At 38.4% G+C, this 17,085-nt stretch overlaps 1 protein-coding gene across 1 annotated transcript in view; it reads right to left on the bottom strand.

Annotated features, from left to right (window-relative positions):
• Nucleotides 1-617: 617 nt before the first annotated feature.
• akt1 (v-akt murine thymoma viral oncogene homolog 1) overlaps nucleotides 618-17,085 on the bottom strand; it is a 71,047-nt gene continuing 54,579 nt past the window's right edge. The window contains exons 11-14 of the mRNA XM_006632453.3: nucleotides 8,934-9,148; nucleotides 8,359-8,446; nucleotides 6,664-6,766; nucleotides 618-4,541 (exon numbers count right to left, since the gene is read on the bottom strand). Coding sequence (XP_006632516.2) covers nucleotides 4,462-4,541; nucleotides 6,664-6,766; nucleotides 8,359-8,446; nucleotides 8,934-9,148 — 486 coding nt within the window. The 3' untranslated portion in view covers nucleotides 618-4,461. The remainder of the gene's footprint in view (nucleotides 4,542-6,663; nucleotides 6,767-8,358; nucleotides 8,447-8,933; nucleotides 9,149-17,085) is intronic.

Here is a 17,085-nt window from a genome sequence, read left to right as displayed (position 1 = left end):
AGAACATGAGTTTATCTACTCCCCCTGCCCCTATTTCAAGGTAAGAATACAAACTTGTTCAGAGCAAAATGTTCAGCTCACCTCTCAATGTCATATTCATGCCAACACACTTCTATTTCATGTTCCACAAGAAACAGTATCTAAGGTGATATCGGCATGGAACCCCAAGGGGAAGATATCAAAATAGGGCAACAGTACTGTGATATCTATGCACTAATTCAAAGAGCAGGATAAAACAGGTGAGCAACTGCAAATCTCCTGCAAATTTCAACCTGGGGCATGAGCAGCCAGTTACATCAAAACAGGTACACAGGGGACTCCATAAAGAGCAATAGAATAGTCAAGCCACAGAGCACAAACCATTCATAAAGCTGGCAGCGTACATTTGAAAGTCCAGTGGTACAAAGAGAACAGCCAAAGGAACTGCTCAGGAGTGGAGAAATGTGATATGATCAGATGATTTGATTTCACAACTCCAAAGCAGAGTAAAGGAAGTTTTCACTTTCACTTCAGCAATGAAATTAGGAATAAATTTGAGTGTGAGGGTGGATTAAAATTCAACGCACCCTTACAAGATTCTCTCATGTAGATTCAAAACAAAAGGACAAAGGCCCAAGTCAGATTGAATAAACTTTATTTACTACAGGAGGACAAATTAATATTACACAGAAAACGTTATAATAATAGCATTTAGCACTTGATTGCCTACCACCGTTTTTCACTGTAGAACTGAAGTGTTCACGGAGTCTCCTCTGAGGTGTGGATTTGGTGCCATTTTATATCAGGCTGTGGTCCTGCTTCATGCTCTTCCCTTTGTCTTATTCCTTTGCCTGAGACCCAGGTGGGGTTAGAAACCCCAGGTGATGTAATTCAAGTCCATCAATAAAAATGTGACATAGTACCATAATGTATAATGCATTTGTGGTTTTCATCACATAAAGTGAAAGAAACAATACTAGGCATTGTTCCACAAATGATGTTTTGGAATACATGAGATAAAATAATTGAAAAACAGACAAAAACAATCTAGCAACCCAGTGAGCATTGCTAAATGCACAGTAAACATTCAGTTACTTATAAAAAAAGATGCAAGGTTATAACAGAAGGAATCACAGAGAAAAATGAATATGAATGGAGAAAAATAAGACTATAGAAAGAAATAAAGGACCAGCTGAAAAAAAATAAAAATTATCTGATGTTGTGCACTTCTTATATTAGGAAAGCAACTGATCTGGAATGATTAAACACAGAAGCCACCTACTTCAGTTAAAACCCTTTATTTCAGCACTTTTAATGAAACAAAATACTAAATGTAAAAACAGTTGAACAGTGTGTAAAAATGTTAATGTTCTTTGTTCACTAAAGCTGGTGTCTTTAGAATTCATTTCTTCCAGCTGTTGTAAGAGTTTTTTTAAATAAATCTTTTTGCTGAGACAACGTGACATTTGTGGGTGACTTTCAATTGCAGACCTGGCATTCCTGGGTCTACATTTTGGATAGTAGCAATTATCAGACAGCAAACAGCATATGATTTGAAGGACAACTTCTAAATGCTATGAATGTTCAGACACACCAAGGCTTAAGAAGCCCACAAGTAAATGTACAAAACTTACAAAAAGAAGGCGGGGAAGAATAACTACAATGAAAAAAATCCAAAGATTACATTCATAAAAGGTTTTACATATTGCATACATATCAGTCAGTAAAGGAAACACTGTATGTGAATTTTTTAAAGAAAGAAAAAGTCATACTGTATCATCTTTTCATTTACACTTGGAAAATGAAAAACAAATTAGGTGTGTTTCCAAATCAATCACTAATACAAAGTTAGCAAAAAGTTCACTTCATCTTTTTTAACACTGGAAATCTTTTGGCTGGTATTTACTCCCCTTGCGTAACAAAAGGAATATTAAAAAGTTGATTCATCTTTTTTTTCAATGTTACTAGTTTTGAGCATGACCTGTAAATGCGCAAATGGGTTTGAGATTCAGATCATATTACCACAAACCGTGAGCGCAAGTCGATATGTTTCCTGTTAGGATACTGACTGATTTTCACAGAATCAGAGGAAAACATCATACTCTTAAAACAGCCGTGCAGCTTTATTCGTTCATGTGTTCCCACTACCAACAGATTGTTTAAAAATTCAGTAATTCAAATTCTTGAGGAACAGAAAGGAAAACTTGACAGTTTGCTCATCTTCTTTCCCCAGATTTATAATGACTGGTTGTTCAGCTCATTTCAACGCCACTTGAGCCTCACACACTAAGGGCTACTACTGTAGTCTCCCAAGAATAAGAAGACCAGATAGACCAGTCATCTTCACACTCCTGAAGTTTAGAACAAAAAGGTTTCAATTCTGGACCATTCCAATGGCCATGTCTAACAATCTTGGTCAAAGTCAGAAAGAGGTGTCTGCTGTAAAGTATTTTTCTTCAACAAATCTCCCATGAGCACCTGCATGTAAGCATTTGCTTGGTGGTCATTAAACTCCAAATGCAGTGTGCAGCTTGTTTCATCTTATTGCACAATCTACTCATTTGTTCAGGTAGTTTCATGGAGCCTATATTGCACTAAAAGGCCCCTCCGCAGCAATTTTGGATGCAAGTCTTATTGCGATGTGCAGTACATAAGAATTACATTTGCCATCTAGATTTCAGAAATAAAATGTTAAAGAACGATTTGAAAATATAACTGAGATATGTTACACTGATGTTACACCAGGTATCTGGAGTACTTCATTGAAGTATCACTCTCAGTTCTTTCAGTGGCAATGTAGATGTGCTGTTTCACTGCCTGTTTTAAAACATGCAGTAGTGCACATATTTGCAGGGAATTATATGTAAAAATGACAAAAACAGTGATTGTTCAGCCAGATACAAACTTGGAAACTGTTTAATAGTAAAATTTATATAATCTGCTATTCAAGGAATGATTTATCAAGGTCTGTTTTTTGAGGAAAATACATTTATAACTATTAAAAAGTTTTTTTTTACAGAAGCAACAATGTTCTAAAACAGTCTGATGAACTTGAAGCTTCTTAGGCTTGAAAGAAAAAAACGTTCTTGTGGATTGGATGCAGCATAATTTTCAAATCCTCTGGACATTCATCGTACACTATATATACACAGCAAAGTTGAATATATATGCAGAGTAATATAAAATGTTACTCTTACAAAAAAAATACAAATTGGTCATTACCTTAATAAAATGGTCCATTTTATTTGTTAAATGCTAGCATGCAACATCCACCAACTGCTGCAGCTAACATCAGTCCTTGAGGAGTGGATACCTGTCCATACTTTAAGACTCATTCTACAGCCACGGAACTGGTTGGAATCGTAAGGCACTGTTTTGCCAAATTGTAGAAATTTGGAAATTATTTGGAAATGGAGAACTCAGCTACTTATACTGTCATCTAGCGTTCTTAGACACACATTAGTAGCATGTTCACTGTCCAGAGCTTCTCTTCTCTTTTTTTTTTTTGTAGATCAGAGTCAAATAATGAAGAGGCAGCTGATTGTGGTCAAAAATACAAACAGCACTAAAAAGCCATGTTACAAGATGAACAAAGCAATTATTTACCTCCACTTGACTGTAAAGGTAACTGAAAAACTGCTACACGTAACCCTGAGCTAAACATTTTGCTTTTTTGATTTGTTACTCATTTTGTGTTTGAGTGTTTAACTACCTATGCAGCTATAGTCCTTGCACTCAGCCTAATACCTTCTGCACTATGTACCAAGTCAGCAGACAATTGTAGTGATGTCACATGATTATTGATGAAGAAAGTCAATTGTTTTGCACTGTGGTAATCCCAGAAAAAGTTCATAATGGCCCATTTTCTATAAACTATATTTTCAAAATGTAACGTTTCTAAGGATACTTTATTTTACAGTTTTTGCAAAATTGGAGAAAACTGCAATACTGTGAATTTAGTGGATACTGACTTTAAGTGGCTAAGCTTTAATTTTAAAACAAAGGCAGCCCATTCTGTGAATACCAGCATGCACAGTTCCCTGCATAAATAGAAAAAATAGATAAGAGTTTAGATTTTTACTAACAATTCTATCCTTGTACTTTATATTTTATGTAAATAACAGAAGTGCTAAGAAAGATTTGGTTGTTGACGCAATATAGGGAGACATAGCAATATTAACCTAACGTTTCCACAAGGAGCTGCAAACTCACTCAGTTTGTCTCTTTTTTTGACAGGGACAAAGTAAAAGTCATGTCAGAATCTCAGAAAGGACAAATTAAGAAATGTAGTGTTACATCTCGTAAACTTGATAAAGGAAGGTTGCTTTTCTGTTGTTTGAATACTTTTTCTAGAATCAACTGTACGACAGTATCTGAAACACGTGCCTTGAAAGAAAAAAAACAGAAATGCTGACATCTTTCAGAATGCAGTCTGGTGGGGTCTGGTGGAAATGGTTGGACCAGAGGAAAGGGAGAGCTCCTCTAGGCTGTCCCACTTGCAGAGTATGAGAACTGGGGGAAGTGAGGCCTCCTCTCGCTGTCCATTGATTCCATGTTGTCATCTAGGGAACAAACAGAAAGCAGCAATGCTGAAGCTCAGGGATTGGTTTCAGAAAGCTCTCACTTCTCGTCTGGCATACATTCACTTCTGCTCCAAAACACTGGACGCAATGCAGCCTTCTTAAACAAGATTAATGCTCCAAAAAGTAAATTTGCACAGCTAGTGACTTTATAGCTTGATGGATGTTAAAAATCTTTTTAGATTTGAACGTCCATTGTCTTCCCAATGGCATATTGGGACAAGGGCATCTGTCTTCCACCTGGCCTTCTCCTGTGTGTCTAAAGCTGGAATATTGTCAGAGGACTTTATTTCATTAGGATGAGACTACTAAAAGAGCACACATACTGAGACTTCCGTGTTTGCTACTTTTGTTCCAACTGGGTCCTTAATCACCTGTGAAAGTTGGAGCTGATGCATGTGCTGGTTTATTCTTTTTTCTCTAAACAGTCCTTAATTTCAAAGTCATCCTAAAGTGCATTATTTTCAACAGCTACACGGAACTTAATGTAGTCTCTCCTCAACTTGCTAATTAAGATTTCTCTGCATGATTTTTTACCAAACAGGTCTTAATAAATTAATCTATTAATGATGACCAAACACAGGAGGAATGACACTGAGACAACTGCCTCAGTGAGTTCTTTTCTTCTGCTTATGTCCAATTAATTATATATCAGCTGTCACAAGGGCAACCCTGAAAATCAGCAATTAGCACAAGGTTCAAGCTAAGTTTTTTTAACAGCTGGAAGTAATTTGAAAAAGGCTTCAGACAGAAAACTGGTATAAATCAGCCTTTCATTATCAACTTGGTCGGAACAAACTAGAATAAGGAGTGTCTGCTCTCTTTAAATTACACTTGCGACATGCCTACAGTTCACATCTCATACTGTCCGGGCTTAAACAATTAAAAGCACAAATTCAACATTGTAGAGAGAGTCCAAAAAGCACAGAGGCTGCAGTACACCTGTAGTACTTTTGTTTCTCATATATGACAGAAATACTGTTAACTCTGCAGGCTACAGGGCAAACTGTCAGAACATAAAAATACTTAAGCATATGTCCACTAGAGGGAACCATACCCACAAAGGAAACAAAAACTGCCATTAAAGGAGATTGTGGTGGTACTCTAACCAAATTTATACACTCTGATGTCTCAATTGTCCAATCTTAATTGTACTAATTAAGAACAACACGTTGGGATGCACTCTCAAAAGTGGAATTGTAAATGGAGGAAAGAAAATTCAACTTTAGTGTTCATAGATATTCTATAGATTATACTATCATATTTGGAATATTTTCTGCCTCTGAGTGACTATTTTAGTAGCTTATACAAGCTGTAGGTTTATAAAGGCGAGAAGCAGAAAATCAAAAGTAGTTCTATTTCATCTATCTCCACAGTTATTCAGATATATCAGATTTTAAATTTAAATAAACATGAAAAGTATAAAACAGGGGTGGTACAGCATTGCCACATTTTACTTTAAACAAATAATTAGAAAGGTTATCAATGACATGTATGAAACACTGCTCTTGGTCTTGTACAGTTGTACTATAGACAACTTTGTCAAATCTAATAAGTTAATTAGGACACTTATTTAACAAAGAGTCTGATTCCCTTTTCAATGTGCTCCCATGAATCAGTTGTGGTATAAGATGCGGTAAGAGTATAAAAGCATTAACAGGAAGGCTGCTGTGTTCAACCCCAAAGATGGCTGGATTTTAATACTTCTTTTTATTTGGCTGGGAAATCCTTTTCCTTAGGAAGCGTTCTGCCGAACAGAATGTAAATAGTTATTTTACAGTGCACTTAGTATTTCGGGCAAAAAACACATTATACCTTCACATATGTTATTCAAGTACAGAAACACAAACAACTGCAAAATATTAGGAACCCAGAGATGCGCAATGCGAAGTCTGGCTTCTTTTGGACCACGAGGCTACTGCCTTTCCTGTCTGCTTTTCGTCCTTCTGAACCTTGTGGAATACACCAGGCCGATTTCTGTTCAAGTGGTTTTTGATACCGAGGCCCAGCATGTTATCTGGAGGAGGTTCCTAAAATTTTGACCAGTGAGCATGTAAAATCACATTATCTTAATAGATTTAAAGCTGCTGTGACTGCACGCTACCTTGTCCAGGGGGAGTGATTGTGATGGTCTGAGCTGTGAATTCCTCATCAAAATACCTGGTATCGGTCTCAGAGGTGACCTGGGGCTTGAATGGAGGGATGAGCTGTGGGAATAAAACACACTGGATCAGCAAAAACAGCTACTCTGCAGCTTATCTCAAACAAAATGCCCTTGAAACAATTGAAAACACCCAGCTGAGACCGTTAGGATACATCACAGGGTCACAATGCAGAGAGGACACTTTCTCTTTGGAAATGTAGAACATGCTCTGTATGCTTTTTTTCCTCCGTCAGCACATAAAGATGTCAGAATGTGAGCAATAGTCAACAAAAGTTAAAATACACAAAACCTTCAAATTTATTCAAAATATTGACAATGAGGTAACTACAGAAGCAAATATGTGAATCTTTTTCTGTGAAGCCTCCTCCAGACAGCTGCTGCTCCTCGATCTCCGTATTAAATTATGAACTTTATCCATCCTAAACATGAGAAATGTTAACATTTAGGAAGGAACAGATCAGAATAGTCATTGGTTACCAGAAGTGACTTGGAAAGGTGCCACCACCTCTGCCTACCCTTATCCACTTCTGAATGACATTCCTAATTTAATAACACAAACACTTCAGATTTTTTTTCCATTTCCAAGCAATTACTTCCTTGATTATGTTCTAATCATAGCCAATGCCATAATGAACATCTTCCTTGAAAAAGACAGACAGTGCTGAAAAGAAGCCATTGTACCTTAATGACCTCTGAGCCATGAATAAAACATCCACCTTTGTCTGGAGAACATCACATCCTCAAGGTTAGCATCTGTGAGCCTCGGCTTGTTTTGTTTGACCAAAAAAACAACCTCCAAGAGTTGTGTATTGTATTAAATCTTTATAATTCGCCTCGCTGAGAAAAACATGACCCTTTTTGTTCTCTGCAAGACCTCAACATTTATTATATAGATGGTATTCAAAGTAATAAATATTATAAAGTTACCTCAGAGAAAAAAAAACAATTTTTGCAGAGACTGAAATGAAATCGTGAAGTTTAAAATCATCTCTCAGATTAAAGGTCTCTCTATGCCTTTACAAAAGGCAAAAAAAAGCTTGCTGAAGTAATCGAAATCCAAGAATTTAAATGTGTGCACTGGTGAAAACAGAAAATCATATCAATATTCTGGAAATCAATTCAGTTCAAAGAGACAACTTTCACAAAGCCCTGTACTTCAAGAACAATTCATGTACAATAAAATTTTTAGTTTTTTTTTTAATTTGAAACATACATCTAAGCCTGCATCCAGTGCCTTTTAGATGTTTACTCCTGCACAAGGAAGAACAGAGAATTCAAAGTTTCATCACAATTTGCTGGTAATTGACCTAGCTTGTCACTTCCACTGTACAATACAGAAATAAAAAAATGGCAAAACTATGGAGACAAAAGAAATCTACTGAAAGTCTTTTTCCACCTACTGCTTCTGTCAATATCAAACTGCTGGATCAAACTGCTTCTGTCAATAGCCTAATTCCATTTCACCACAAAATGTGTTGCTCATCTAATTGCTGTGGGAGCTGATATGTTAAGAGCCCGTGTGATTAGCAACAAAATCAGTGACTTCGAAAAGGCAAGGTTCGAAATTCTGTTTTTAATTCCCCGGTCCTCTTTTTAGTTTTTTAAGATAAACCTGAGTCTGATGAGTATAGTTACCTTCTTCTCATAAACATCCTGCCACACAATCCCAGCAAAGAATTTGTGTTGCATGACCTCCTTGGCATCATCCGGGCCTCCCCCTAACCTGTGACAAGAAGAATCCACAGAATGTCAGGTAACCACTGGCATGTCTTGTCTGAATTATTAAATTACTGCGCTGTGATACTTTGTCACAATAAATGCCCTTGCACTGTTAAAGAACTCATTGATGGATTTGCTGTCTATTTTACAAGTCCTCAATGAAATGGGGATCTATATTTTATCAGCACTGCAGGGCAGTACAGGCTAGTGGGTAGGGCTCCAGACCTATGGTATACCCAAAGGATCATGGATTTAATGGACTATGCAATTATTACACTTGAAAAGGGTACTTTACTCCTGTTACTTAACAGTCGCGAAACCAGAAGTTGAAGGACTGATCAAGAGTTTTATGAAGAATTTAAGCTCCCCCTCCTCATTGAATCTATTAGTTTTAGGTGATGCAACACCCATGCCTGGTCTTTAATATCTTCCAAATACGTGCAGGATGTGTGCAGTTCAGTGTACGCAAGTGGGGGTGTAAAGTAGCTCACCGTTGTTTGGGGTCTTTTTTAAGTAGGCCAGAAAGAAGGGACTGCCCCTCTGGAGCCAGAGTGCGAGGAAAGCGTATGTCTTCCATCAGGATGAGCTCAAATAGCTTCTCATGATCTTGATTGTAGAAGGGTAGCCGGCCACACATCATTTCGTACATCACCACACCAAGCCCCCACCAGTCCACTGCCCTCCCATAGTCGTTGTCCTCCAGAACCTGCAAAAAGGGAACAGCACTGTCACATTAATGTCATCTGCAACACTGTCCAGCTTTGGTCACTAGAATAAGTCTGAGTCAGTTCAAGCACATCAATTCCTGATCTGTAAGGAACTTCATAACCAGACAACTTAAGGGAACTAAAACTTTGATCTGGGTCTTCAAAATCCTGAAACGTACTGATCAAATAAACCTAAGGAACATCTTCAAAGATCAATAATCATAAAGACCTAGAGATGTGAATGCTTCAAAACTCAATTTTTACTTAGTACAGATAACAGGAGATATGTTTTTGCACCATAAGTGGTGGGGCTCTAAAACAAACTCACTAACACACTGTTGAAGCTCATGCCTGTGAAAGGCTTTAAGAAATGGCTTGATATCGTTTTTGGATCATTACAGCTGTAGTACAAAAACAAAACAAGGAAGACAGGCCAAACTTTTCCAAAGAGCATGCAGTGTGATCATTCAACAATACAGGAAAATACAATACAACTAGGACAAAGAATACCTAAAAACACATCTAAAATATATGTAACATTGTTAATGTCTGTTCACAACTGCTTAATCAATTCTAAATTTGGGAACAGTTCTTTATTTTTAAGCAATAAAAATACATTTTACAACAACATAGTTGTTGTAATTCTAACAGATACTGAGCTGGACAAGTTTTGACCCCAAAGACCAGAATTCTGTAAATTTGTGTTTAAGTGACACTTTTTATTGTTCACAGTTTTTAAGTCACATGTCTAAATCACTGACTTTCACCACTCTATTTGGTGCGTGTATAGTGACTGTGTCCTCAGGGCTGCTGGCTTTCTGATGTCCCACAGCCACTAACAACACCACGTCAAGGTGGTTTCACCACATCAAACTTTGCAGAAATAAATTTCTCAAGTCTCATGGACACTCCCTGGCATGGAAAAGTAGACATCTTGACAGAGAGTGTAGTGGTATAAAAACTTTCAAATTTTGAGGATACGAATAGAAAAAAGTCACAAAGAGTTGGTTTACCACAAAGGCTATTTATATTTTATTTTACAGAATTCTGGAGCTCTTGAAGATCTGCCAGAAAATGTACTGCAATAATAATCCAATGATCCTGTGGCCCTTTCTGAATGGAAGAAGCTTATCCTTGATCTAAAGTGTCCATTCTGCTGCCCTCTTTCACCCAGCCCGTCTCAGACATGAATCTTTATTGCAATGTCTGGTGTTTCTTTTCCTCATTTCTGTCATCAGTATGGAAAATTGCTTCACAGATAAAATATAGGAAGGGGAGCAGAGACTTGTCCCCTCCACACACACACAAACACGCACCTACTTCCCTTTTCATTTCACGCACATGGAAACCGTCCAGTAGGTGCTATTTTCCAAGGCAGTACCATTAGAGTTAGTGGAAAAGTTAGAGAACTCAAAAACACTTCAGTTGTTCCAAAACCACTGTTGTATTGTTCTTTGCCATTATTGAGTGTCATCACAAAATTCCATTCCATTTTTGGATTGGAATAGTCTTGAACAGGCTATAATACTGGACAGTTTTGTTCAGATATGGTATTGTATAACATTTTTATGTTGGGTTAAATTTTAAGAAAAGTTTAAGACCAATAGTTTGTGGAAATCTACCACCGGCTGTTACATTTGTTTTTCCCCCTCATTCCAGGTATTTGGCTTCTGTGTGACCTAAACTGGATTATTAACAGGACTTTGTGGAAATAAGTCACAAACTTTTAGAATATTAACTTCCACTTTCCTTTCCATATACATTTTCATCACCCAAGTTTGTTATTGAAGTATTGAATTTGTTAACAATTGTATTTAGTGCTACTTTGTACAAGGCCAGCAGCCATATCACCCTGAAACTCTCAACTGGCAACCCCCAGAAGCTCAGTAGGTGTGAGCCTGCTCAGTACCTGGATGGGAGACCTCCTGGGAAAAACTAAGGTTGCTTCTGGAAGAGGTGTTAGCGAGGTCAGCAGGGGGCGCTCACCCTGTGGTCTGTGGGGGTCCTAATGCTCCAGTATAGTGATGAGGACACTATGCTATAAAAAAAGGTGCTGGCCTTCGGATGAGACGTAAAACCGAGGTCCTGACTCTCTGTGGTCATTAAAAATCCCAGGACGTTTCTAGAAAAGAGTAGGGGTATAACCTGGCATCCTGGCCAAGGCCTTTACCAGTCATGGCCTCCTAATAATCCCCATCTCTGAAATGGCTTCATCACTCTGCTCCCTTCCCCACTAATTGCCGATGTGTGGTGAGTGTTCTGGTGCACTATGGCTGCCGTCGCATCATCCAGGTGGGGCTGCACATTTGTGGTGGTGGAGGGGATTCACCATTACCTGTAAAGCTCTTGGAATGGAGTGTCCAGAAAAGTGCTATATAAGTGTAAGCAATTATTATTATTATCCATCTCTCACCTGGGCACTTATTAGATGTAAGAAATGGGAAAAAAAATAATTAAATGAAAAAATAAAGCAGCAAAATACTCTATGATTGTACAGTAGGTTACAGTCTCTTTCTACTACCCTGGTTGCATGCAGCCCCAATGTTTACAGCTTCAGGCCTACTTCCCCAACCCCAGCCATGAGTATCGTTAACCAAAGCCAGCACTTATTAGATGTGCTGGAATAGCTAATCCTAGCTATTACAAAAAATAAAACACTACTATTACAACATGATGCTTTCTGGCTCTCTAAACATGCATAATGCAGGGCTTAAACTAAAATAAAGTATTAGAAATTGAGAATCTCTTTTTTACAATATGATCTGGAAACAGGTTCTTATAATTTTCAGTATTTTAATCCAGTTGTAGGAAAATCACCATCACTCTCCTGGTATTTTACTCAACTACTGTCATGTGACCCATGGTAACCTGTCTGAATCCTCAGGCCACTTACAATGTCACATGAGACTAAACCTTTGATCTCTGGAGATCTGGGTAGTTCACTGGAAGACTTTATTCCTTACCCATCAACCCTTGTTGACTGTGTGCAACCATGAGTCCTCCTGTACCAGACGTCACATCATATAAGCGTTTCTCTCTGCACCATACGGGATTCCTTCCACTCTCTCTGGCTTTTATCCACTGATCTCTTTTCCAGCTACCCATCACTCCTTCATTCAGTGGGAACTATACTTCTCTACCTGCCCCATTATGTTTCCTTCATGATCCTCTCTGTTGTTAACTACCTCTCTTTCTCTCAGTGGTATTTATGATTCTCTTCATCACAACCTCTCCCTCTGAGGACAGTTTATTCCTGGTTATTTTAGAATCCCCTCCAGGATCACAGATCGGTCTCTTTCTCTAACCCGTGTAGGGGGATGTGGAACCAACAAGAGTCACAGGACCCAACAGCTCCTCTCCAGTACATCAGATCCAGTACTGCTCAGATGCCAAGATGAATTCTCATCTCTAGTTACTTGTCAGACTCTGCCGTGACCTGTCCTGCTGCTATTCTGCTGCTCCTCTTTCATTCTCAAAGCTTAGAGATCTTTCACACAAGCGGTTAAGCTAGCCAAAGGTTTCTCCACTTTCTGTCCCCTGTCCAGATCCTCGGACATTTTCAGTACCTTAACCTGTAACAGGGAACCTCGGCTCATTAAACAACTGTTTAAGGCGTTTCAGTTGTCTTTGGGCATCTTTTAGAGCTTTTCTCTGACTTGCTGATATTCCCAGGTCCGTGAGCCTTCTTCCACCTTGGAAGTAGCACTTTCTCTCACAATTCCAGGTCTCTTTCTCTTCGGTCCGAACAGTGATGTCTTAACTGATTTCTAGTCTACTACCTCTGGTTCCTTTTGGCCTAACAGTGAATTGCCCTGAAGTTTTTTGTGATCTCTGGCATCCCTGACATGGGATCATTCTTCTGAATGGTCAGCATTTAAGCACTTTTTTCCCAGAGCCTAGGTGAAGAATGCAGCTATCCCCCTGAGCTGTTCTCATAAATTGCTTCAGTAGAGAAGACTGGATCAACTGTGAGACAAAACGCAATTTTCAATTTGAGCAATGTTCCCTGAATGATCACATGGAATTCCCTAATAAACAAGTACTGATTCTTGACTCTGTAGGGGGTGTTGTCACCCTCGTGTGGCTTGAGATGGAACTACAAGCCTCTACTGGTGCAGTCTATCTACAAAACGCACAGTATGATCTTGCAGAGGTTCTCATACCAGCTTCACGGTAAAAATTCATTTGATGTGGTAGAGATATGTCAGAAGAAAACACATTTATTTGTTCATCAAAGACAAAGGCTGTGATAACAGTATAAATTTCTTAATTTTCCTTTGCAATTATATCACCCACAACTTTCTGGACACTGCCCATAGCAAATAAAAACAGACCGAACAACTTAAAAACACATTGGATAAGCTAGCTACACACTGTTGTGAGACCTACTGAAAGATCAATCATTTCAGTTATTTTAACAGCTGTTGATGGCGCTAATCTGTATCACTTTCGCACCTCCACACCAAAAACATCCAGTGGAATTTGTGTTTAAAAATTCTTGAGATTTGTGTTTATTTGCATCTAAACAATAATAATTCTTTGTACTTATGCAGCGCTCTACTGGACACTCCACTCAAAGCTCTTTACAGATAAAGCTAAATAATTTAATAACACAGGTTCCGGATCCCCTCGACCCTCAATTGGAAAAAGGGGTTAGATGGATAATTTCTTAACATGAAACAATTGAGCTTCCTCCATATCTGTAAAAACAGTATCAAGTTCCAGCGGTTTCTAGCTTTACAATGTAACACAAGGATTACAATGTGAGCAGGTTCATTTTCTTCACTTTGTTTTCAGCTTGGTGGTGGTTTTCTGATTAGATGTGACAAGGCTATTTGCACAGCGGCTGCTCTGGGAATTTTACGACTCACGACATACAGAGACATCGGGACATTCAGCACTGCTGTACTGGAATAACATCAGTGAGATGTCACTGGCCCGTCCACTTTTCTCCAAAAACAAAAATCATTTAACTTATTTTAACCTGAGCAGAAGTTTTTTTTATTTTCCAGTCAAAGATGTGGTTTAACGGGCAGGCAGAATGTGAAGCCTGTCGAGTGATAGGATTACTCTCCCGAGCTCTATTTCCAGAAGCTCCTGTCGTGTGATTCACACCAAACGACAGCTGGGCCTGCAGCTGCCCCATATATGTAGAAGACCAACACAGCTGTTTATCTGCCAGGATTCCAGGAGCCAACCTCATCCTTTACAAGTAATTAGGGCTGTAATTTCACTGCACTGGAGGCACAGGGGAGTGGCGTGAGTGCAGCTCCAAAAAACACACCAGTGGGCTCCGCTACAATTGCCCCCAAGGAAAAAGGAAAAACTGCTTCCAAAACAACAGGTTATAAATGGTCGGATGCATTTTAAAAGACGTCATCCCCTTATAAAGGATGGAGCCGCATGCAGACGTTTATAGTTGTGTGAGGAGGGAATCACATCTGAAACTTTCTTACGTTGTCACTTTATGCTCTCTTATCAAACTGGGAGAAATTAAGTTGCCTTCTAAGTTACACCACACATCATTTTTGTTTTAAAGCAGTACTATCTCCAAGATTTCCAGAGCTGCTTCATCTTCAACAAGAAACACACAAAAGGAGATGTGATAACCTTTAAATTAAGCATCAGAAAAAACGAAAACCTAATCTCTTTTTTTATGGCGTCGCACGTCCTTCTGCACACCATTTGTTCAAAAAATGAAGGCAGCCCTGAGCTATCTGAGGCCACAGCCCCTCTGTACATAAACCAGTGGCCTCTCAGAACCCCTTTTAATCATCCTTTCAGTAGCATTCTGGACATTTCACAAGCAAAACTGCAGTGTGGCCACAGACAGCTTTTGATGACTGTGGTCTTAAAAGCCAGCCACTAGGACAACTAGGTGGACAGCTTTTTGGCTGAGCAGATGCAAAGCTGTCTGAAAGTCTGGCTTCTCATGTAAATATAAACTTGCACAGCAGCCACTGAAAACAAAATCTGAAAGCTAAAATAAGAAGTACAATGACTGAGAACTGAATTTAATGAAACAGTAATGTTAGCCTGTCTGATCCCCCATGCTGAAGAGGCATTTCAACAATTATTGAATAAAAAAAATAATGAAAATTCTTCCATCCCTCGCTTCACACTGCACACTAAGCAGATGCCAGTGTCACATGCACTGAGACTACTCTTCTCCTTTCACTGGCAGCAGTCCAGTCTGCTTCAGATAGTGGAGACTCTGAAGCAAAGTCGCACGCAACATAACAGAATGTCAGCTGGCAATTCTGACAGAACGAGTATTACGAACACAACTTTAAAAAGCTGAAGAAATGTTACTCTGAATCTAGTGTCATACAAGTATGCAATCATACTTCAGCCACTAAAGCAAAGAAACTGACTACTTCTCATACCACTTTGACAAGTTTCCATTCACCTCTTAAATCTTCCTCCATTCACTAACTAAATGCTCAATAAAAAAAACTTGGTAATTGCATAATATCTCCTAAAATGAAATGCTTAATGTGGCCATTAAGCCCAGTGAAATCTTAAAGGGACAGAATGTTTCTTACATTTTAAATGACAGTGATTATTGTGTATATCACAAATGTTTTTTTCCAATGGAGTAGTGCTTTACAGTATCACTGCATTAAAGTACATGGAACACCACCAAGTATCTTCTTTACAATTTGTTTAAAAAACAATCAATGTTGTATTATGTATTTGCTGGTCAGCTTGGGAAATCAGGTATAAAGTATTGGGTACAAATGCCAGTCAAGTCCTTAATTGCTTTCAAATGACAGGTATTTGACTGCTGCCACCTAGTGCTTATTTGGATCATGACAGAAATGCATGTTTTTTTCATCACATCTCTGCAGGATGTGATTTTCAATTATTTCAAGCTACCACTGCCTATTATATTCCTATTACAAAGCATATAAAAATAACTTAAAAAAACACTTTTTGCAGATCTTTTTATCTCAATTTATGATGCAGCAACATTACAAAAATAAACTAAGGAAAAACATGTAAACATTGTTCTTGTGTAGGTGTATCAAAATCTGTTAACAAGTGAATGTATTCTTTATAACTAAGCTGTTTTCCAGTCAGGGCTAGAGCTCACATCCAGCAAGCAGTCACCAAACAAAGCTAATCCCAGTCTGAACCAAGCAGACTTTGGTTTTCCTAATGGAATATTCCCAGACGTCCAAGCAGGCACTCCTAAGCTTTACAGACAACAAGGTCATTGTTTACAGTAATGTAACCTGTACGGGTGTCCTGGCTGGTTCCTTTAGGTCTACTTCAGTGTTCTTGCGTTTCCAAGGAAACTCATGCCGTTCCATTGCAGATATGGAATAAAGAAGGCACACATAACGTGGGGTGGATACCTGAGTGCAGTCACTCAGATCATCAGCTGCTACAGCACTTAAGACTGTGGTGGGTAAGGAATTCACTCATTCAAAACCCAGCTAATAAAACAGGACCGTCAAAGGTCAAGTGTGCCAGTAAATCGACTGCCTTTTTCAGACATTCATTTTTATTATGCCTAATAACACTTTTCTCAAGTGTTTCAAGTCTCCAAAAACCATGTAATACACTACAGACACACATGCAAAAATCTTTAAAATGTTTAAATGACTTAAAAGGGTAAACAGAATCTAAAGACGCAAGTGTAAATTTATACCTTCTGTTTTGCAGAAGTATTTTGCTAATTTGCATATCATTCCCCCCCACACATGTTTTTAAATGGATGAACAGTTCATTTATTACAACATCAACAGCATGCTTCACTAAAAAGCACAGGGGGAAAACCTTTTTAGAAAATAAGTGATTAAGTGGCAAAAATCAAATTATTTTAGACATTCATGTTTACCATAAAGTAAAACCAATTTTTAAATGAATACATTCTGCTCAAGGCTGGTATTTTTAAATGGAAATTACAGGCAATCCCAAACTATGTGAG

This window comes from Lepisosteus oculatus, chromosome 8 (assembly GCF_040954835.1).
Source record: "Lepisosteus oculatus isolate fLepOcu1 chromosome 8, fLepOcu1.hap2, whole genome shotgun sequence".
NCBI lineage: Eukaryota > Metazoa > Chordata > Actinopteri > Semionotiformes > Lepisosteidae > Lepisosteus > Lepisosteus oculatus.
Note: the sequence above shows the minus strand (reverse complement) of the source record. Positions and strands in the feature narration are given on the sequence as shown.